This window comes from Brachyistius frenatus, unplaced genomic scaffold, assembly GCF_029030835.1.
Source record: "Brachyistius frenatus isolate BFR_SWC_R1_liver_20210118 unplaced genomic scaffold, ASM2903083v1 Contig_56, whole genome shotgun sequence".
In the NCBI taxonomy this organism is placed as follows: Eukaryota; Metazoa; Chordata; class Actinopteri; family Embiotocidae; genus Brachyistius; species Brachyistius frenatus.
The window spans coordinates 167,441-190,639 of record NW_027210655.1 but is presented as its reverse complement, the minus strand read 5'-3'; the positions used below and the strand labels follow the sequence as shown (position 1 = coordinate 190,639).

Below are 23,199 nucleotides of genomic sequence, written 5' to 3'. Positions count from 1 at the left end.
ATCTTCACCTCGCCGCTAGCGGGACTCTTGATTTACGGTCCACGTGGAAACGAGCCAGGGAGGATGTTGGACGATCTGTGTGGAAGGGGCTCTCTTTATCTATTTGTGTTGAATAACACAGATTAGCTCGTGGCTGCGTTTTGGTGTTTGGCGGGTTTTTATTTCGAACGATGAACTCAATTCAGTTTCAGAACAGCATGTTTGTTTGTTTTTTGGACTGTTTTTATACCAAACTCGCTTTACCGTAAATCATGTTTGCTGAAGCCGCAGTGAACTTTAGGCCACGCCCCTTTCAGTTTTCTGTCCCACCTGTTGTCCTGCTTGCGGTCGCCTCCCCGTCTGCTGATTCAGCTCAGCGAGAAGGACTCGGCGGCGGAGACTCGACGTCAGAACGCACGCTTTGCTGAAGAGAAGGTTGTCTGGGTCACGTGATCCCTCCAGTATGTTGCGGTAGTTTGTTCGAGTGCTGTGGAAATGCTCGTTTATCGGATGTCTGTTTGACCGGGCCGGTGTGTTATTGATTTCTGGAGGATTTGCCAGTTTTGAGCTATTTCTTACCGCAGTCATACAAAGAGCTGGTAATTCCTAAAATATCATATTGATTTTTTTTTGTTTTTCTTGGCACTTTTTTTGTTGTTGTTGTTTTTTTGAAAAGCCCAGACCAAAAAACAAAGAAGCTTTGGAAAGCTTCATTAAAGGATGTTTCCCAAAAGGCTGTCGAAGTTTCAGCTCACCTTTCTGTAAAAAGCTGAGAATTTGATCCATTTGTTGTTGTTGTTGTTTTTTTAATAAGAAAAAACATATTTTTGGACTCGGTAGTTTATTAAGAGACGTCGACCAAACAGCAACAGAAAGAGAGCAGCTGCATGGATACCCAACCATCTAAAAATATCCCGGTTTTTTATGCCTTTAATTAAAAGGCTTCGTTACCCGTGAAGTTTTGTACATGTTGGTATTTATGATTGTTAAATACTTTGCAGCCCACCTTCCTGCAAAACGCTGGGAAAATGTCATCGGGTTGTTTCACGGTCTTTTCTTTTACCAGACTACGAACACAACACTGAATTCTGGTGTTTTTATAATGAAAACGATCAGTTCGAAACGCACACTTTGGAAATGTGGGTCTCAAAAACAAGCCAACAAACTTCCCTCTTTTCCCAACTTAAGTTAAAAAAACTACAACATTTTTGCCACGTTAAAACGTTTGTGTCATAGTCAGCAGACACACGACTGACCGAGGAGGAGACACGTGCGCCGGGGTCTCGGGCTGATGCAGCAGCGAGGCCGTTGAAGGGTTAAACGTTACAGCTGGAAGTCGCGGGGCCGAGTGGAAAAGCGCAACTATTTGGAAAGCAGTGTACAAATGAATGGAATCCTCGGTGACCTACTTCTCGGAGCGGCTCAGAGGGCGGCCTTGTTTTGGGACCCGGCGAAGGGATGCCACTTGAGATGCAATCCTGCTTAATGGGATCACAATCTGACCGGAAGGACATGCTGTAGCTGCATCACATGGGACCTATTATTATTATTATTATTATTAGGCGTTTCATGTTATTTTTGGATCCTCATGATTTCATTGACTCTTGTTTTGTTTTTTGGGGGGGGGTTACGGGAATTTAGTGTAACTTTCAAAGCCTCTCAGCCTTCCTCTTTTAAATAGCTCGGCACAGATTTGTGTAAATACAGACCAGTTTTCTTGCTCAGACCGAAACTAAAGTCAACAAGTGGGAGGGGAGGACGGGGGGGGGGGGGGGGTGCCATCGCTCGTCCGTTCCCTCCGAAATCGGCTCGCTGGACCTGCGGCGAGTTTCGATGGAGAAATCGGTGTGAAAATGAAAATGCTGGTTTTCTTACGCATGACTTTTTAATGGTCGTCATTTTTCCTGTTTTCCCCGTCCTCCCAAAAGGAGAACAAAAACGTCTTTTCTTCTCGAGAGGGACAATATTGGATTAAGTTGAGAGGACTCGACTAGCGAGCGGAGCGCTGTGTGACGGATGACACGCACACACACACACACACACACACACACACACACACACACACACACACACACACACACACACACACACACACACACACACACACACACACACACACACAGGGTGTAGGGTTAGTGTAAGGGGTGGGGTTAGGGCAGGACAGTGGGCCCGGTGTTGTGAATGACTGCCTCCATTTTGGTGCGGTACTGCTGACCCGGCCCCGCACGGCTGTTTGAGCTGGAAGAAGGCTGGCAAAGGGGGATTCGATATGTACAAGCAGCTGTGTTGTCGATCTGAGTTTTGACAGAGGTAGGGCTCTCGTGTTTGGGATGGGTCGCGACGCCGTATTTAATCGGGGAATCCATCAGTTTTTCCACATTTGCCGGTTTTGTATTTTTATTTTTTTTATTTTTATTTTTGAATTTTTATAATCACGTGGGATTTCAAGTACAAGCACGGTACACCTCGTTAGAACTAATCGCAATCGAAATGGCCGTGCCTATAACGGACAGCAGATATTTCATCGCATTTCAGTCCATCTCAAATGTTTTCATTAACTGGCCCAAAGTTGAAGTTAGTCCTGTGTTAAGCCATCGGAGAAAGAGAACGAGCTGAGTGGATACCCGACTGTATCTCACCCATCTCGGGGGGATTTCTATCAGTGGGCCCACGTTTTTTATTTTTTTATCCGTGTTAACTAAAAGGCTGCATTTACTGAAATTTGTCGTACATGTTTGTATGAACGCTTGTAAAGATGAAATCGTATCGTAATGAGCCCCACGTGGTCAGATATATGTATTTATGCTTTGTGAAAGACGGCAGGAGAGATTAGTTTTTAACTGCACAACCTGAAGGCTTTTGTCTGTCTTTTTTTTTTTGTTGCTTTTTTTTTTTTTTTTTTTTGGGGATCTCGAAAGGATTAGCCAAAGCACATAAATGGAAAAAAAAAAAAAAACCTTTTTTATGTAAACCTGGGAGTGTCAGTTTTTCAGTTAGAGTTATACAAGAGATGGTGGTTGGGTGGGGGTTTAACGTTGAATTCAGAAAGCTGTTTGAATCTAGGTCAAAATATGACTTCCAGCTAAAAAAGAAGAAGAAAAAAAAAAAGCCTTTAATAGGCGCCGCCGGCACTCGTTCTGCATCTCATATCGTAGAGGGGTGAGAGAAAGCCTCGTTCTCCGCTCGTCTGAACGTGGGATGACTGACACGGAGGGAAAGTTTCTGCGTTGTATAACGGGCGGTGCTACTCAGTGAAATTCCTGTTGCGCTCTTTGCCTAAACTAGGTCTGATGAAAAACCTGGACTGGAAATCAGCATTCCTGGCCGAGGCGGTAAACGGTTCCGGTGTGTGGGGATACTGTCTAGGAATGTGGGCACGTTGAAGCACACTCGAAGTCGGGAGCTATAACGGCGAGGGTTTTGAACGGGGGGGCTTTTCCTTAGTGTGTGTGTGTGTGTGTGTGTGTGTGTGTGTGTGTGTGTGTGTGTGTGTGTGTGTGTGTGTGTGTGTGGAGACTACAGTGGAAAAAGGAAAACTGATTCCACCCCCGGTGGAACTAAGGTCTCCTGAGTGCACCGCGGTGTGGACGAGGGGAGGGCGAGATGAGGAGGTGGAGGAGGGATGGGTGGGGCGAAGAAGGGGAAAAAAAGATGAAGACTCGGGAATACTGGTGCCATTTACAGCTGAAACTCATTCACTCTTTTTTTTTTTTTTTTCCCTATTTTGTATTTTTTTTTTTTTAATGTTTAACTTGTTTTGTTTTTTTAAATCCAGTTTTAATGGTTTTCCAGAACACTCGGTTTGCGGTGTCTTTTTTTTCTGAAAGCGTGCCCCCCTCCCTCCCCAGTGCCGTATTGGCAACCATTGCCAAAGTTATGGCGTAAAAAAAACAAAACAACACTGGCATTTAAACTTGACTCTGATGTCGTGGGCCCTGCCCAAGGAGGGTCTATAAATACCGGCACCCATAGAGATAAAAAAAAAACTAAATGTGGAAGCGATCTGATCAGAGTTTTTGTCACACTCATATGAGCTCAGTTTGTCAACAGCTTTTCTGCCTTTTTCTTGAAAAAAAAATAAAAAAAAGTCTCATTGGTCCATTCTTGCCAAAAAAAAAGAGAGAGAGAAAGAGATGGGAGGACGGGAAAGACAGAGAGAGAACTCTTGTCTCTGGTTCGAGAGCCAAACTATTTCATCGCACCCACGCATGAGCAAACAGTTTATTTCTGGAAGTCGACGGCGTGTTCTGTGAACTCGTACTGAACCTCAGGAATGGGGACACGCAAACCTGCCAAAAAAACGACCGGAGGGGAAAACGGAATAAAGCTCGGGTTTTTTTTCCTCCCAGGCCTCCATACAGCAAATGGCTTTTCTTTTTTTTTTTTCTTCCCTTTCCCTCGATTCCAGGTGTTCATGAGAACAAGAGGGGTGGTGGCGGACCGGGAAAACCTACCTACCAAAAGGAATACATGGAAGCTCCTCGGAGCCGTCGGACACGTCCCGATCGCGACGATATCTGTGTGAGAGGGCACATGAGGTGTCAATAATAGCCGGGGATTATGTAATAAAGCGTTTCGTAAGTCCTCGAGGTTTAGTTTCTCACCGAGCCCCTCTTTCGGTGCTTTTTTATAACTTTGATCCGGGCTTTGCTTCGCCAGTCTAAATGCTCAAAAAAAGAGGCCGGTGTCCGCCGGCGGTCGACACATTAAGAGTCTCTTCACTCGGAGAACCGAGGTTACCGTGTAACCGCACAATCTCAATTTTGGAAAAAGTCTTTGAACTCGTTTACTATACAAAATCGGTAAAAGGCCCGGTTCAGAACCCGACACAGTCCGGGCTAAACCTGACGAACAAGACCGTGTTGGAGAAATAATGGTGGAAGATTTGGTCATGAAGCTTTGTGTACACTAGGGCCATACTTTTCTTTTCAAGTCGAGGAAACTTCTTCAAATGGTCTGATGTGCTCATAGATGTTTAATTTTGACTTCAATAAGGTCATTACAGTCACAACGTGACATTTAGTATTTATAGGTAACGTTATTTTCCCCTCCTCTTTCTTCAACCTCGTTTCTTCTGTGGAGCCGAGTCACTTTGTTTGTTTCCCCATTCAGAGTGCCAGGGCAGTACACACACACACACACACACACACACACACACACACACACACACACACACACACACACACACACACACACACACACACACACACACACCAGATTTTTGTTGTTGTCTTTTTTTCAGTTCGCACTCAGAACAGACAGACATTCACTGAATTTGACCAACAAAAAAAAAAACTACCCAAACTGTACTCCACCTTATAATTTACATCTCCTCTCGTAACCGGAGACGACACAACCGGGTGATTCACGTACGTATGTGTGAGAGAGATGGAGGGAGGGTGAGAACAGGTGAGGGATACCAGCCCGTCTCGTAGATGGACGGTCAGCCTCGTCCCGACCAGACCACAGACATAGTGGCGTATAATGTTTCCCCATATAGCCCCTCCTCCCCCTCCACACCCACCCCACCTTCTCCCTCCCCCGGACTCTCGGCCCGGCCCGGCCCGGCCCTTCCCCGCCCACCGCCCCGCTCTCAGGGCAGCTGGCTGTGCTCGACAGTGCACCTCTTGTGTAAGTTTGGGAGCCACCCAGTTCCCGACTGCACAGGCAAAGCAGATCTGTACGGAGAAAAAGGCAGCAGCGACGCAGAGACTGAAGTTGGACTCGGGGAAACGAAGAAGACGCTCTTTAGGCTCCACCTGCGATCGGATCAGCACGAGCTGTGATCGGTCGGTTCTGCGGTTGACATTTTAGACCAAAAAAATGATTCACAGATTTTGATTTTAATAACCGTGCAGCTTCAGGACTTCCTCTGGTTTTTTTTGTGTCTGACCTCGGCCTTACTATGAAATATAAAACATATACAAGCAAGTTATTAAAAATGCCAACAATTATGTGCGTGACATGACACCAAGGTACAATTAAGAAAGTCCTTAGAAATTGTATAACCTTTTAAAAATCGTCCAATAAGTTCTTTTAAAATAAAATACAAACTTCAATTTACGCTTCTACTTTGCCATGTTTCTCTAATTTGTATTTACGTCAACACTCAAAGTGAGCAGAGGGTTTTGTGGTTAAGCAAAGCTTTGCTGAGTGTGTGTTACTGAAAAGAAACATTTAAAGTATCTCTGCTGGTATTAAAAACACAAATAGACCTGGTTGACTAATCCCAGTTGTCTTGTGGTCCTGTAGCTGTGCCAGAACTAAACTTAAATATCTTTTACTTACAAAATATGAACCTGTCTTAAAGCCTTAAAAATGTTTAAGACAATTTTACTGTGAAAATGAAAGAGTGCAATAAAACGGACTCACTAACAACATTTCAGTTGATATTTGACAGGAATGAATCGGTTTTGGGGGAAAACGAAAATCCCTTCTCTCCTTATTGAACCTACAGTTTGATATGAAGAGCGAAAATCGGTGTTGTGGGAGAAAGTTGACGAGCTCATGCAGAGGTCAGCAAAAGGTCGAGGTCACCGAAGGTCGGACACTTAACAAATCTATTATCCCTCTCTTCTCTTCGACGTTATCCACTCACGGTTCAGTGGATTGAGTGCTCCTGTAGTTTCAACGAGTGAACAGAAAGAGTGACGCGTCTTCTTTTCACAGTAATGTTAAACTTTCATTTATATCAGATCAGCAATTTAAGCCCATAAACCTGATGTGAATCGGGACCGTTTGCTGTTTGTACCAAGAAAGCGTGTGAAACTAAATAAAGACACGGATACTTCTGAGATGAGTCAATATCACCTTCCCAATGTATCCACAAAGTTCGCCTAGAAACCCTTTTCATTATTTAAGTCTTTGAACATAATAAATCGTCTTATTCATAAAACTGTTGAAACAGGCCAAGGACATCTTAATATGCAAAGATTGCTGTCGGAAAGATTATTCTTGGCAGGGACGCTTTTAGTTCGCTCAGTGTTTGCGGCAGCTGAGCCAAAACCTTTTAATGTGGGAGTCCGCTGCCGTCTCAGCTGTGTCTCCGATTGTCCTCGGCCGTCCTCACACGAATGAACGGAGACGCGGCGAGGCGCCGCCGGCCACACACTCATTTCACTTTGAATGGGTTGACGCGCCGTTGGCCGCGACCGACACGCTGACATCGGCAGAAACCCAGTCGCCGACTGAGCCCCCATGGCAACCGTTACCGTGGTGGCCACACAACAGGAGTCTTTGAGTCCCCTCCGGTGGGTGGAAATGACCTCATCAACAAAAAAAAACCAGACTCCTCCAGGAAGCTCTGTTCATCATCTACTCCCAGATGTCACAGGAAGGGGGAGGGGGGGGCAGACGTAAAACATAAAGTTCTTCAAATAGATGGTCCGTTGTCACAATACCCGATAGAGCAAACTAATATCACAATATCACAGGGATGCCGGTTGAAGAGCGTGAGAAAGTGTCTTCACCTCAACAGTCTGAAACTCAAACGGGTCCTCACAAAGATAGATATATAGTTACTCACAGACGCTGGCCTGTTGACAGTCGACATACTGGTCTGGTCCAACCAGTTGGTTCAGTGCTACATGTGCTATATGTTGCACGGTGTTGTTCAAGTTACTGAACATTTTTAATTCTTTCAAAAGTCATTGAATTGCTTTACTGCTGCCATCGGGGCCTATCTGGGCCTTATTTAATCCTAATCTAGACTTTATCTGGACATTTACAATGTATCTGGACCTTATCTAGACCTTATCTGGACCTAATCTAGACTTTATCCGGACCTAATCGGGCCTAATCTAGACTTTATCTGGACTTTATCTCGACCTTATCCGGACCTAATTTTGACCTTATCTGAACCGAATTCAGTCCTTATCTGGAGCTATTTCGGACGATGTCGAGGGGTTGAGCGAGTGAGAGTTGGCGAGCGCCGGACAACTGACAGCGTGTCGGCAGCAGAGCCGGGAGGACGGATCAGCTGTGAGCAAACGAGTGGACTTGGACAGTCTGCTGTGAATAAAGGCTGCGGCTCCTCAAGGCCGAGTCGGAGCTCCCGTCTGTCTTTTCATTCACCGCCGAAAGTGTTGACAGTGTTTTAACCCCGGAAGCTTTTCTTCAAGCAGACTGAAGCTTTGACTTTCCTTCAGACTTCTCCTTGTTTTTACTGCCCTGCTGGTGCCTTTGTTGTTGTTGTTGTTGGACACGTCCCCTATGAAACTCACAAATGTACCGGAAACATTCACCCCCGTACCACACCGCCAGTACACTACTGCACATTAGTTCACACACTCGACTGTGTGTGTGTGTGTGTGTGTGTGTGTGTGTGTGTGTGTGTGTGTGTGTGTGTGTGTGTGTGTGTGTGTGTGTGCTTTCCTTCTTCTCAGCAGGTATAGATACAAACCTCTCTTCCGCAAAGGAAAAAAATAATTACCAGTCCTGTACAGGGAAGGAAAAGACAGACGGAGAAATGAAGAGGCACATAGAGCTGCTGATGGGCCCCCTGGCTGCCATTTCCTTAAATAGAGCTGTGGGCTTCTCCGGTCCGGTCCTGGCAGAGCGGAGGCTCACATTCCCCGCATAGCTGCAGCTGCCACAGTCAGAGCCTCCCCGACACTGTACACGTCTCACAGGTAGACGGCCAATCATTTTTGCCCCCCGTCCCCCCCCCCCCCCGTCTCCCCCTCCACCCTGCTTCCTTTCAAACCTCCAACCACCAGTTACTAATGCAGCAGGAGGTGCGTGGGGAGATGAGTGGATGTTGAAGGAAAGACCTCAGAGGAAGTCTGGGAGGGGGGGTGAGTAAAGGATACCAAGGAATTGTCCTCCATTCATACAGCAGATGTGTCCTTCTACTTTACTTTAGAACCCCCCCCGCCCCCACCACCACCACCACCACCACCACCACCACACCCACCGATGGGATTAATTACGACGAGACAGTAACAGTTATCATCTCGACCCTATCGCTCACCTGGAACACACATTATCGGCAATAAAAAAAATAATAAATAAATTCATAAGATATCAGCACATCATTTAGTCGATTCCCGCAAAATCAATAGCGTTTGTAACGCGTGGGAAGTCACATTAAGCTCAGCGACAGTTTCATCTGAACAGGTTCCAAAAAATAAACTCGACGTGATTACGAAGCGTCCTTCATTAAAAAAAAAAAAAAAGAAGAAGCTTTGTGAAACATTTAAGGGGTTTAGGCCCAATTTTATGGATAATATGCTTCGTATCTGGAGGATGAGCATCCTGTAATGGAGCTGATGGAGCAGCAGCAGATTTATTTTTTAAATTTTTTTTTACACTGCGTGACACCCGCCTGGATTTCCTGACTTTTGTCTGGTTTGGAACGAGGTTTTCAGAGCGCGGACGTGGAATTGCGTCATGACGCCGTGCGGATCCCCGATGAAGGCGATATTCAAAGCAGGATGTCTGCGATCTTCAGTCGTCGTGATGATGCTCTTCCTCTTCCTGTTGGAAGGGAGACACACACACACACACACACACACACACACACACACACACACACACACACACACACGAAGACAAACAATCCCAACGCATCGTCGGGCAGGTGCTTCCCACTTTACACACACACACACACACACACACACACACACACACACACACACACACACACACATGCTGGCTGCTGCTTAAAGCATTACACTGTATAAATAAATAATCAACTAAGAGGAAAAGACCTACTTTACACTTACTGCCCCCCCCCCTCCACTCACACACACACACATTTACACACAATGTGAGGAGCAGATGAGAGCTGTTGCTTTATATAATGTTGTATAATTTGAGCAGGTGTTTCTTCTTCCTGCTCTATTTTGGCGTCGTAGGAATCTCTCGCCGCTTCTTTCTTTCTCTGTTTGCCGGTTATTGAATATAAGACTTTGGATCAGATCTCCTGATCGTTCACTTCACTTCACAAATACACGATGAACCGTCCGTAACTCGTTGAAGAACTTAAGTCATATGATTTATTTATTTATTTTTTTGAAGTTGTTTGTCTTATTTAGGTTTGTATATTTGTATAGATGCTGTTCCGCATCGACGTCTTTATTTTAATTGCAGAGTGTCTCTGCACCGCGTCGCGTTGTGATTCTGCCTCGGATAAGATTGTTCGATCCACTCGGCAGAAGACACACACACACACACACACACACACACACACACACACACACACACACACACACACACACACACACACACACACACACACACACACACACACACACACACACACACACCATTTAAACGGATGTATGTCATGTTTGTTTAAAATGGTCTATTGTCCAAATGTATAAATCACCTGCTGACCGGTTTTCCTGTTTCCTCTCATTTGAGCTTCACCTGTGTGAGAACACCAGTTTATTTACATGGAGATTTTCTCTCTTTCCTTTCACCTCAGTTTCTAAACTCCTCGCTGAGTCATACAAAGATGAAAACAGGAGTTTTTCTTCCCCCAATGTTGAAACTGTGACTTTGCCCCTTTTCAAAATTCAATGGATGAACACACCCATAACAATCAGCTGAGTCATGGTTATGTTTTTAATGACTAACGTGTGTGTGTGTGTGTGTGTGTGTGTGTGTGTGTGTGTGTGTGTGTGTGTGTGTGTGTGTGTGTGTGTGTGTGTGTGTGTGCGCGTGCACTCCAGGCTGCTTTACCACATCTAATGGCAACGACGGATGAGCTACGAGCTGGCGGGCAAAAACTGCATTTCTTTTTTCTCGTGTGTGTGTGTGTGTGTGTGTGTGTGTGTGTGTGTGTGTGTGTGTGTGTGTGTGTGTGTGTGTGTGTGTGTGTGTGTGAGAGGGATTTTTTTTTTGCAAGATGTTTAGACAGATTTGTTTGTGTTTCCGCCCTCAAATAGACTTGTAGCACTTCGGAGCCGCGAGCGGTGTCAGCGTGAAGCGAAGTGTCGCCACACTTGTGAGGGTTTGCTCTCTCGGTCATTGTCACTCCGAGGCGCCTGTGTGTGTGTGTGTGTGTGTGTGTGTGTGTGTGTGTGTGTGTGTGTGTGTGTGTGTGTGTGTGTGTGTGTACCAGAGCTTCCCTCTCCTGAAAATGCACCATAAACCCTCCATCCATCCATCCTCTATCAGAAAGTGAGTTGGGGAGATGAAATGTGCGAGATGTGAATGTGGCAGCACCTTTAAAGGCACGTTGGGGATTTTATTAAAAAAAAAAAAAATTGATGTAGACTCCACAGTAGAACCAGAACTGCTACTACTCTTCCTCTTCCTCCTCCTCCTCCTCCTCCTCTCTCCTCATTCAGCTCTGTGTCAGTAGGTCAGGCTGATCCTCACAGCTGTAACTAAGTCCCTCTCGTCTGTTTCTATCTTTCGGTTCCTTTCCTTTGTCTTTTACCCCCCCCCACCCCCCCTCTCTTATTTATCACAGGTATGACGATCCCAACGCTCTATATTATCTTGAAATCCCCCCGCCCTCCTTCCCCGTCGTTCCCTCTCTAGTTGAAACATGTTGACATTCAGTGAACTTTCCAGTCTATTTCTCTACATATCCTAACACCCCCCCACCTCACACCCCCCCTTCCCTTCTCCTCAATCAGCCCCCCCCCCCTCCACCCCCATTTGTGTTGGGGCCTGCCTGCATGTCTTGTCAGGACATGGCCTCTCTCTCTCTGGGTGGAACCGTTCCAACATATAACGTCCGATCATGTCATCATATATTTCGTTGCACCGCACCTCTTTTCTCCGTCTTCACACCGTCCTCTCGTTTCTTCACTCGTTTTCATTATTCTCCTGCTTTTTCGTTTTTACTTCGGGTGTCCTGTTAACATTATTTATTCTTTCTGTGTTTTTTTGGGGGGGTTATTTCATCTTTTTAAACCCGTTTGTTTTCTTACTTAATGTTGTTGTTTTTTTACTTTATTTGTTTTTGCTGATTTACTCTTTCGTACTCAATCTTTCATTTTGAATCTGGTCTTACTTGATATCCTTTTTAAGACTCTTTGTTTTCTCTTTTTTTTTCTTCTCCCTTTTATTTTACGCTTACTATTATTTCCAGCCTCTCTTTACTTTCCTGTCCCCCTCCTCTAGGACGAGCTTTAATCCCTGCACTTTATATGAATCTATATGATGCGCCTTGAAATTTTGTCTGCGTGCCAACTAAGTAGGATTAAAAGTGATCGTTCCCGTTCTGACCACTTGATGCTTTCTCTGGAGATTACTGCTTGGAAACATAGAGCGAGAAATAAAGATTCAAATGTTCACGTTCTGTTAAGATCACGAGGGGGGGAAAAAAACATGTCGTAAAATAGCGTTCATGGGCAGGTAAAAATGTTTTTTTTTTTTTTTTTTTGTAGGCGTCTATCACCTCAGTGTTGTCTCACTTTAAAAAGTTTCAGTTTTTCCGTTTGTGTTGCGACACATCTGCCCCGAGCATCGAAGACAAACAAACCAACATTACCATCGACAATTTTTCTCCTTTGTGCAGCCGGCAACTTCCTCTCTGATTATACTGACTGTGCTCCGCAAATATGTGCTCGTTTTGCAACGTCCAAGTATCACGGCTGACTTAAAAAAACAATTTTTTTTATCTTCATTCTTACGTTCCTATTTCCACACACAGCGTATCGGTGACGTAAAAAAAAAAAAAAAAAGGACTGCGTGTTAAATAAAGAGGAAACTACACTAGTGGAGGAGTGTGTGTGTGTGTGTGTGTGTGTGTGTGTGTGTGTGTGTGTGTGTGTGTGTGTGTGTGTGTGTGTGTGTGTGTGTGTGTGTGTGGAGTGAGAGCTCGGATCCATTAGGAATCACTGCATTCTTCAGCAGCAGGCTCTTTGGTATGCCAGCACATTCCCCACCGCTGAGCTGGAGAATCCACTCAGATGAGCGGGAACATTTTCCTCGCTATTATCCCCCCGCCTCCCCCTCCACCTCACCCCAACTCACTCCACCCATCTTACTACTCAGCCGTTTCTTAACTTTTGTTCTCAAGTAACCCCCTCTTTTTTTTCTTTTTTTTTTTCTATAAACTGTGTTTTCACGATTTTATTCCGTCCCGTCTGGTTCTTTTGTCCAACGCCGTCGACTCCAACCATCTTTTCATTCAGATTTTATTTCACCTTTTTTTCGTCTCCTCCAGTCGTTCGTGTGTCCGTCCCTTTGTGTTGTTGTTAAGACTTAAGACCCGGGTTCTGTTTATCGTCGGTAAACTCACTCTTTCGCCGCCGTCGTCTGGTCGGCGAAGGGAACGGACGCCGTGTTGAATCAACAGCGGCTCCACAGCAAGTCGTGTTTGGTTTGCTAACAGGAGGACAGCGCGGGACAGATTTTTAGAGACCAGACACACACACACACACACACACACACACACACACACACACACACACACACACACACACACACACACACACACACACACACACACACACACCCATTACAACTTGAGAGCTGATAGACTTTTTCCATGTACTGGATTATCCTCGGTTACAAACCAGCTGTAGCTTTATCTTCATCCTCATCCTAAAATACTCTCCTCATTTTTCTTTTTAACTAAAAAAAAAAGTCCTTTTATCCACTCGTACAACACACACACGGGTTTGTGTTACTTCACAAGTGGCACAAACACCAAGCTGGTGTGCGACTGGGAGTCGATGTGTCCCGTTACTAACCACTAATATGGGGTCTTATCTGTTTGTGCCGGCTGCCTCGGTGTGGCTTTGTGTTGCTGTTGACCCGTCTATATTTAGAATGAGAGGAATCATGTGTCTCCACGAGTGTGTGTGTGTGTGTGTGTGTGTGTGTGTGTGTGTGTGTGTGTGTGTGTGTGTGTGTGTGTGTGTGTGTGTGTGTGTGTGTGTGTGTGTGTGTGTGCTTGTGTGTAACCAATGTGTAACAAATGAGCTAAAACAATCGCATTGTTTCCACCGCCGTCACTCGTGGTCTTGTGATCGGAGTCGGGGACGTTGAAGAGAGCACACGCTCCGGGTCAGGAGTTAAAACCCAATGAACATCTGTTTGTAGTGCCACGAGATGGAGTTTGATTTATATTAATTCATGAGATTTTCTGGTTTTGGTTGCTGTTTCTAGATTTTTTTTTAAAGTGTTTTACAGCCAGAAAGCAGTCAAATTTTCGGTTAACAGAGATACACAGAAGTCTTCCAACATAATACGATCATCTTGGGCTCAAAGAATATTGTCATTATTTTTAGTTAATTCATTACAGAATATTTCTTTATTTTTTTTGTATGTCTGAATTTAATTTATTAGTAGTCAGTAAAATAATTGAATAAAGAATCAAACCAGTATTCTATAAAATCCAAAAATATATCAAACAAAATGCTTGCTAGGGATTACTTAGGAAAGCTATTACTTTTGACATTTGAAATAGATATAACCAGCTTATTATTTGTATTCAGTTTGACACCTTTAATTGATATTTATGTCAGTTTGTTCAACCATTTAATTGTGTATTCATTTATTCTATTACAGTTTTATTTATTCTTTGATCCTACATGATAAGAGTGAAGTTGAAATACATTCAATACTTTGTAAGGTTCTCCAAAAACTGTCTTTAAAATGTATTCAGCGCTGCTTTTCCACATCCACAGCTGGTGTCTTTGACCCAGTTGCATTTCTCTGGGGTTTTCCAGGGATGTGGTCACGTTCACGTTACAGCGTAATATCTTATTTTTGTGAAGAAGGGCTTTAATTTTCTCCTCTGAAGTACTCGACTGACTTGTACAACTTGTACTTGGGTTTTATAGTCGGTGCGTCTCGGAGTGGGAGCGAACAAACAAACCCCTCGGAGAACGAGAGGGAACTCGTTGCATTCAGATGTTGGACAGCGCTAACGTTGAGAAATACTGCTAAGCGTGATGTTTTTTTATTTTTTATGTTTTGGGAAAAAACATGAGTCACATCCCGAGTTTAAAAGCGCTGTGTCTCATACCGGTTTCAAAATTCAGAAATTTTGTAACCTCTGCAATATTTCCAATGTCTCTGCTGTTGTGCTTTTTAGTGGGTTTTTTTGTTTTTTTTTCTCACCGTTAAAGAAACAAATGTTTATTTAGCTTTAGCAACCAGCAGGATTTAAAAACAGGAATGTCGAGGGCCAGAAAATATGTCTTTAATGGGCAGTTATTGGTTGTTAAGCACAATAAAGTGTCGGTTATAATGGTGGTTACGTACGGTAACCCCCGGTTCTATGAGTACAGGCATAGGCCCTTTAAGCCTGTGAGATAGGGTTTTTTTCACGGCTCCACAGAGACCCACTCTCTTATCTGTCGCGTCTATTCTGTGTCTTTGGTTTCAGTTAAAGGTGGACAGTTTGACGAAGATTTTTTTTTTTTTTTTTTTTGGACAGACGAGGAATTATACTCGGAGAGGTCCGGTGCCGTGCTGAAAGCGGCACCCTTGTCTTGGTGCCCAGAGAGGGTGTCAGAGGGCAGCGCCGGGGCAGGATGGCACACAGAGTTCACCCGCGGCCATTGTTCATATCAGGGAGGGGAGGGGGGGAGAAAATGCTGTGTCAGCCTCCGCAACCAATGACTCTCTCTGTCTGAGGTTTTCAGCGTCTGTCTGTTGTCAACGCTCTTTTTTTTGTTTTTTCTCAGTGATGTGATTCATCATCTTACCGGAAATTTCCGCCAGTTTCCTCAGAACAAAATGAACATGGTGTCTCGTCGAGTACCTCCCAGCGGCTTATTATAACCGGTTTGTTCTTCTGCCTCTGCGTCCTCTCCGTCAGGTCGGGTGATGAACTTCTGCACAGCGACTCGTTATTCCAGAGAAATTCACAGTGAAACTGTCAGAAAACAGAAAAGAAACAAGGAGGAAAAAAGGTTTCGTCGGTATTGTCCTCCTCCTCCTCCTCCTCCTCCTCCTCTTCCTCTTTTTTTACTCCGTTTCGATGAGGTCAGCACTTTCCCCTGGAAGCTTCATGGTGGGAGACCGTACGAGGAGAGGAAGGAGGGAAACAGTCGGACATGCGTGGGGGAAACTTTCTCCTCCTCTCCACTCTGAGTTTAATGTGGCTTGTTAGGTGACTAATAACGTTAATGAACTGTAAATCACTTGCGTATTTATTGTTCGGTTTCACGCTTCACTTTACACGACTCTCGTTCTGAGGTGAAACGGGAGCTAACGAGATAAATAGCGGTTACTAGACGTAACTCCAGTTCTACGAGGATGGTTTTTTTGTTGTTGTTGTTGTTGTTGTTTCTTTCGCGGTAGCGGAAAACACTTGTGCTCTCGTCTCGGCCCTGCCGGACGGACGCGGGTCCGTTTGTGTAATTTGTAGCCCGGTGTTTTCTCCAAGCAGTTGACCTTTGACCTCGGCCGGGGTGCGACTCCTCTCGGGAGGGGCGAGACTGCTGACTGCTTGACCTTTTGACCTCGCTGTAACCGGTCACAATAAACCTGAAGTCGAATGCTGACTTGAAGGCGTTACGTTTTCCTTTCGTCAGCCGTTCTTTTCTGATTCGTCAGGCCTTTTGAAAACAAACAACAAAAATCTGGTCTCTACGTATTTCAAAACTAAAAATGGGATGTTTCAAAGTTGGACGTGCACCGCTGCTTCCGTGAGCTTCCTCGAGAGTATTTTATCGCAGTTTCTGTGTTACATCTCGATGTTTTCCAGCCGTTTGGAAATATAATTAGTTTTTAATCACGGAACAATTCCTGTCCCCAGATGGACCGAGGCCTTGCCTCATTCACAGGAATGAGGGATTACATCATCGCCGAAGCGGCGGAGTAAACCCCCTCCCCGCCCCCCCGCTCCCCCCCCCCGCCCCCTCTCCACGCACATCTCGCTTCCCCTCATTTCCTCTACATTCATTAGTATCGAACACGACTCCACCATCGTCTCCTCCTCAGCTCCTCTCGAGCTCCGAGTTACTCTTTTTAAGTGTCGGCTGTTCGCTGGGTTTAGCCCGGTGTGTGTGTGTGTGTGTGTGTGTGTGTGTGTGTGTGTGTGTGTGTGTGTGTGTGTGTGTGTGTGTGTGTGTGTGTGTCGTCCCCCTCCTGGAAAATAAAAACCCAAAGTGTGTGTTGTGTTGGGTGTGGGCTGAGTGGGTTGAGTAGGTTTATATTACCACATACGTGACGTAATTGAATTATTTGCGAGGACACACACAGCCTGCTTGATGTTCCTGGGAGGTGAAAGGTCGTAGGATTTTTTTTCTAGGTGTGTGTGTGTGTGTGTGTGTGTGTGTGTGTGTGTGTGTGTGTGTGTGTGTGTGTGTGTGTGTGTGTGTGTGTGTGTGTGTGTGTGTGTGTGTGTGTGTGTGTGTGTGTGTGTGTGTGATACTGCGTTGAGTAGGATCTGGCCGCCCTCCTCGGAGACGTTTCAGGTCATTAGATGGACCGGCCTTACATCAAGTTTTTCCACAGTTTGTCTTTTTGAATTGTGGCGTTTATTATACACGCCAGTGACTGTATATTTAGTATATTTATTATCCTCTTTCTTCTTAAATTATTTTATTCTTTCTGTCCTGGAGCAGACGTGGAGATCAATAAAGTATTTCTGATTCTGAATGCTACGAGGTGCTGATCGTTTTATTCTGCGCTCGAGCGTGTGGTTTTTTTTTTCGCGGGCACCGAGAGTTTCCGTCTCACTTTTCACCGGTCGTCCAATCGCGGTGAAGCTAAGGGGCGGGACCAACGCCGGTTAACCCGGCGACGCCGGTCGCCGATCGGTCGGCCCCTTCGAAGTTAACACGAGTTACCGGACCGTTAAAACAGCGAAGACGACTGAAGCTCAATCCTGAATTATGGAATCCTTCATTCCTGGTCGTCTCTCTTGGGGACGAAGTGAATGTGAACCTTTTTGTTTTTGGAGGGCTTCAAGGGGTTTGTGGTCTTTTCAGAGCCGCAGCTGTCCGCTCGACATTAACGAGAGAGAGAGAGAGAGAGAGAGCTGTACATCATCACAAAGCAGACTGTGACATCGGAGATATCTTTGGACAAGAATGGCCGGCAGATCTTTTTTTTTTTTTTTTTTTCCAGTTTCGCCCTCCTACGTCGGATTTAGAAGCGAGATCGCGTATCGTTGAGGACGGTCAAATTTACACGCGGGGCAGGAAGTGAAGCCGGTGTCCCCGATGCATCCCGTCTCTATTTGCGTGTCTGTCGCCCTGACCCCGTCGGTATCTTTAGCCCCGGTCCTAACAGGGCTGGAATGGACCCCCTGATAGCCCGCCGACTCGGACAACAATAGACCTCCAGCTGATGTCCAGAGCCGCGCAGCCTCCGTCAGCGTTTAGAGAAAGGAGCAAAAAAAAAAATAGAAGGATGATGTCATCTCGGCATCTTCTATTTTATTTAATCTGTATTCATCCGTCCATCTATTAAAATCACATTTCTCCTCCGCTGCCGCCGTCGATGTCGTTCATCGTCTATGTTGCTGAAATCTTCGGTTTTGTTGAGACTGCGGGCAAAATCAGATTATTTTTTACGACAGACCGTTCGTACTTGATATTCACAAGTGAGCAGATTGGATTTGGTGCGTCCAGGCATCACCCGACCTATCTGCGTGGGTTGCTGCGGTAACGGACATACGCACGGCTACGCAGGCGGCGCCTCTTTTCTAAAACTTGTTTTGGTTTCTAGTCCGGAGAGTTCTTTTTTTTTTTAGTTTTTTTGCTGTTCAGACTTTCAAAAAAATCAATCTGGATATGACAGAAATCAGATTTGGTCTTAAATAACGTATCCACTGATGTCCAGCTAGATTTAGCCGGCAACCTAAAGAGACATTCCTGAACCAAACAGCCAAACTACAGCGCAAGCTTCATAAAACAAAGACCTTTAAGGCCCGTAGAAATGGTGAACGGTGACGTGTTGCTGCGAGATGCTGACCGTGTCGTTGTTCTTCCTGTATTTGCTCCTGCAGGTGTGATCAGCCAGTGGCAAGGCGAGCCGAAGGAGCGCGTCATCTCGCTCGTGCTCACCCACCTGCCGCTGCTCAAACCGGGCAACGTCGAGGCCAAGGGCGAGTACATGCGCCTGCTGCCGCGCATCCTGGCCCACACCATCGAGCACGGCCGTCACCTGGAGGAGTCCCGCCAGCTGCTGTCCTACGCCCTCATCCACCCGGCCACCTCCCTGGAGGACCGCGCCGCCCTGGCGCTCTGGCTCAACCACCTGGAGGAGAGGGCCGCCGCGCGGGCCGACTCGCTGGAGAGGCCTCCACCCGCGGGGCCGCACCACCACCACCACCACCACCAGCAGCACCACCACCACCACCACCACCAGTCCACGCCTCCATCCACCCTCACCTCCTCGTCGGGATCCTCGTCCTCCACCAACACCTCCTCGTCGGGCAATCTGTACTCCCTGCATCACCACCAGCGCTACGGCTCCGACGACCGCCTCAACGGCTGGCAGAGCTCCAGGGAGTCGGGGATGGGCGGAGGCTGGCATCAGCAGCAGGGCTGCGAGAACGGGCACCTCCTGCTCTACCCGTCCTCCTCGGTGCCGGCGACCATCAACACGGTCGGAACCGGCGGAGGAGGCAACGCGAGTAAGTGGAGTCCCCCGTCTGTTTCTGCACACTCAGCATCCAAATTCACTTTAAACTGCTCACAAAGTTTAGACAGACAGACAGACAGACAGACAGACAGACAGACAGACAGACAGACAGATAGATAGATAGCTAGATAGATAGATAGATAGATAGATAGATAGATAGGACTTTATTAATCCCACAGTGGGGAAATTTAGTCGTCACAGCAGCATAGAAACACAGTTAGGAAAAAAAAAAATAATAATTACAAATATGTATACAATAAATAAGATAGATAAAAGTGATTTTTTTTTTTTTTTTTTTTTTTTAGAAAAGTATGACCAATGAATAAATACACACACAAACTATATACACAAAAAAATAAATAAACACAACTATTGATCATGGTGAGGTGGAGTGTAAAGGACTCGTAGCGAAGATGCTACATAGCTGCTCGTCTCTGTGACAAAGTTGTCGGTGAGAAAAACCTGTTTTAAAGTTACATGGACTTTAATCTTTAATCTTAATGCCTCCATCCATCATAACTCATCATTGAACAGATATGGAAACACACATCCTAAGAAAGAGTGGAGCTGTTGTTTGTTACTGTCTGATTTAATCACAGTGTCAAACCTCTGCAAGGAAATATTTCCTCAGCCGTGGTCACGCTCCCGTCTTCTCCGTCGAATAAATCAGAGTCCCCGATCGCTTTCGCAACGCAGGCAGTGTAAATCAGCAAAATGGAAAATGACCATTTTCATACATAACTTGTATTGAATGTGTGACAAAGAAGCTACAGAGAGCATCCAGTTAGAAAAGCTCAATCTGCCCTCAGTTTAGATTTCTTAGTCACAGGTTTATGATCATTTATCATTATTTATCCTGCTGTCATTGATGAGCATTAGATGCCCGGTTTATTTCCTCTTTCTGCCCCACTTCACAGAAAATGAGCACCGTGGCACCTCCAGGAATAAATAGATTCGTTTCACCTTTCGGACATCTTATGTAGCTGTACGTCTGTATTTGAACTCCCACTGGCTTGTTCATTTCTAAAGTGGAGGTGTTTGAAGGCCACCAGGCCGTCTGAGAACATCTCCGTAACACCTGATCGCACGATTGCTTATGACAAAGCTTTCTCGCTCCGTTTTTTTTTTTTTTTTTTTTATTTTTTGGTATAATTGAGATTGGTCGGATAATATTAGACTCTAAGCACAAAAACATCTGGATAGCATTTTGGTAAGCACAACAAAGGGAAAATGACTTTTCTAAACATGCCAAACACACGGAATTCACCCTGAACACACACACACACACACACACACACACACACACACACACACACACACACACACACACACACACACACACACACACACACAGCAGCTACAGAGAGCAGAGCGGTAGGTAGAAGACAACACAGCGCAGGGGAGGGCAGGGCTGCTGAAATTGAACATAACTATGGTCAGTGCAGGATATTTCCAGACAAGAATGCAAAGGGCTCTCTGTGTGTGTGTGTGTGTGTGTGTGTGTGTGTGTGTGTGTGTGTGTGTGTGTGTGTGTGTGTGTGTGTGTGTGTGTGTTTGTTTTTTTTGCTGCGAGATGAAAGAAACAGCTGAGGGGTTTATAAATAAAGGCACATTTAAAGCTCAGCTCGCTGCTCCAAGAAAGATCCTCCTTGTATATTTTTTTGTTTTTTTTGGACTGCGAGCTCAAGCTTTTGGTCGCCACACAGAAAAGACCTCGGGAGATTTTTACAACTAGATAAACTCCATTTCAACCCCCGTCCCACCCCTCCAACCCCCCCCCCCCCTCTCGAGAGGATGATAAAGTATGTTTTATGAATACTTTTGCGATCAAATCTCAGTGTTTATTTTTCTTCTTTTGAGCCTTCAAAAAAAAAAAGTGTAATTGCTGTCACTCGGGAGTCCGTTGCTGTTTTTCATCCGGGCCCATGATGAAGTATAATGGTCCCCCCCCCCCCCCCCACACACACACACACACATCATACCTGTGTACCACTGATCAGAACATCCTGATGACAGCCCCCCCACCCCCTCCCCCGCTATACTTTCAACCCGAGTCCAAGCCGCAGCGGCTCACGCCGCCCGTCCTTTCCCCTTGTAAGGAAGCCGTTGTAGGGCTGAGACTGTATTTAGGGAAAATGGCTAATATTTAGGGACTGGAACTTGAAATGTTAGCTGGGCAACCTATTTTAAAGGGGGCCCATGAAGTCCTATACATAGCGGCCGACAGTAAGAGGACCACATATAGGAGGAGGAGGAGGAGGAGGAGGAGGAGAGAGCGTTGGTGACACAAAAAGCTCCTCGGCGCTCCACCTTTTTTTTTTTAAATTCCGTTTACGCCCTTCGGCAGCCTGTCGGGTCGCCATCATTCGTTCGTCCTGATGAGCACAGACGGAGAAGAGAGAGGAGAGTTGTCACATTAAAAGATTTCTTGGCAATAAGTAATCTATCATTATTTGTACAGAGAAAGGTGATTTCGTCCGTTCACTGGAAGGTGTCTGATCCCAACGAGGAAGTGAAGGAGAGAATTGATGTGTTCCAGATGTTGTGTACCGACAACTCACTCGTTCCGAGTGCGTTCACGCTGTGGAGTACAAACATGCAGGGCGATGCACTCAAAACACTTTCCACCCTAAACGGTCGCCGTCTCAGCTGCGCCAGGGGAAAAGGGGGCGTGGCCACCGACGTAAAGGGTTTCCAAATTAAAGGGCGTCCGAGGAAGCTGCACAAAAAGCGTTTCTTTTTCACTAACTGCTGCTGGAGAGAAGAATCGGTGCGTTTGCTGAGCGCGGTTAAACAGAAAACCTGTTGATTTCTGGGTAGAAATGATTTAAAGCTGCAGATATTTTTTCGGTCGGGCGATGCGCTCACAGGATGAGGTCATTTCCTGCCGTCGCAGATCGTCAGTTTACGATTTGAAAACGGCACTTAATCTGTCAAAATTCCCGCACAGCTCAAGTAGGAGTCCTTGCGTGCAAGAGCGCTATTTGTTCGTGGACTAATGGAAGTATGTCATCTTACACGGCATAAGTTACGTCTAGATATCGTACGCTCGTAAATCGTCGTCGCTGTCAGCCGCAGAGATGCATCGTCAGCAGTCCCCCCCCCCACCCCCCTTCTTCTAATGGGACGTTTTTCTAGATAAGCGGATACAGTCGCACACTTTCAAATCGGGACGCTTAAATAACACGCCGGAGGGTAACGAAGCCAAGATAAGTCAAGTCTGTTTATTTATACAGCACATTTCAACACGGCACGTGTAATTTAATGCGCCGCACAGTAAACAGGGGAGTGATTTCAGACACATCTCAGGGGAGGGGGAGGAAGGGGGGTTGCACTGTAAACCGGAGAGAGCCGTGTGTGTGTGTGTGTGTGTGTGTGTGTGTGTGTGTGTGTGTGTGTGTGTGTGTGTGTGTTTCCTGCCTCGGTTCACACACACTTTTACGAGACCTGATGACAAGAGTTCACGTTCACAATTAAGATGTATCTGAAGAGAATCCATGCAGCAAGTGAACATGGATGAAGTTTCACATTTACTGTTACAATCAACTCTCATATTAATTATATATATTATATGAAATACCCCCAAAAAAACTAACAGAAGTATCGACACTTGCACAGAAATACATATTCATTATTTAGTCGAATGTTGTGGTAAGAAAAAGCAAAATGAAATCACGCTGGAAAAAAAGGCTTCATGTGTTTAAG

At 45.6% G+C, this 23,199-nt stretch overlaps 1 protein-coding gene across 2 annotated transcripts in view; it reads left to right on the top strand.

Moving 5' to 3' along the window:
- samd4a (sterile alpha motif domain containing 4A) overlaps positions 1-23,199 on the top strand; it is a 46,262-nt gene that overhangs the window by 2,100 nt on the left and 20,963 nt on the right. For both annotated transcript variants that reach the window (XM_069705435.1, XM_069705434.1), the window contains exon 2: positions 18,857-19,486. In XM_069705435.1, the coding sequence (XP_069561536.1) occupies positions 18,857-19,486 (630 nt within the window). The remainder of the gene's footprint in view (positions 1-18,856; positions 19,487-23,199) is intronic.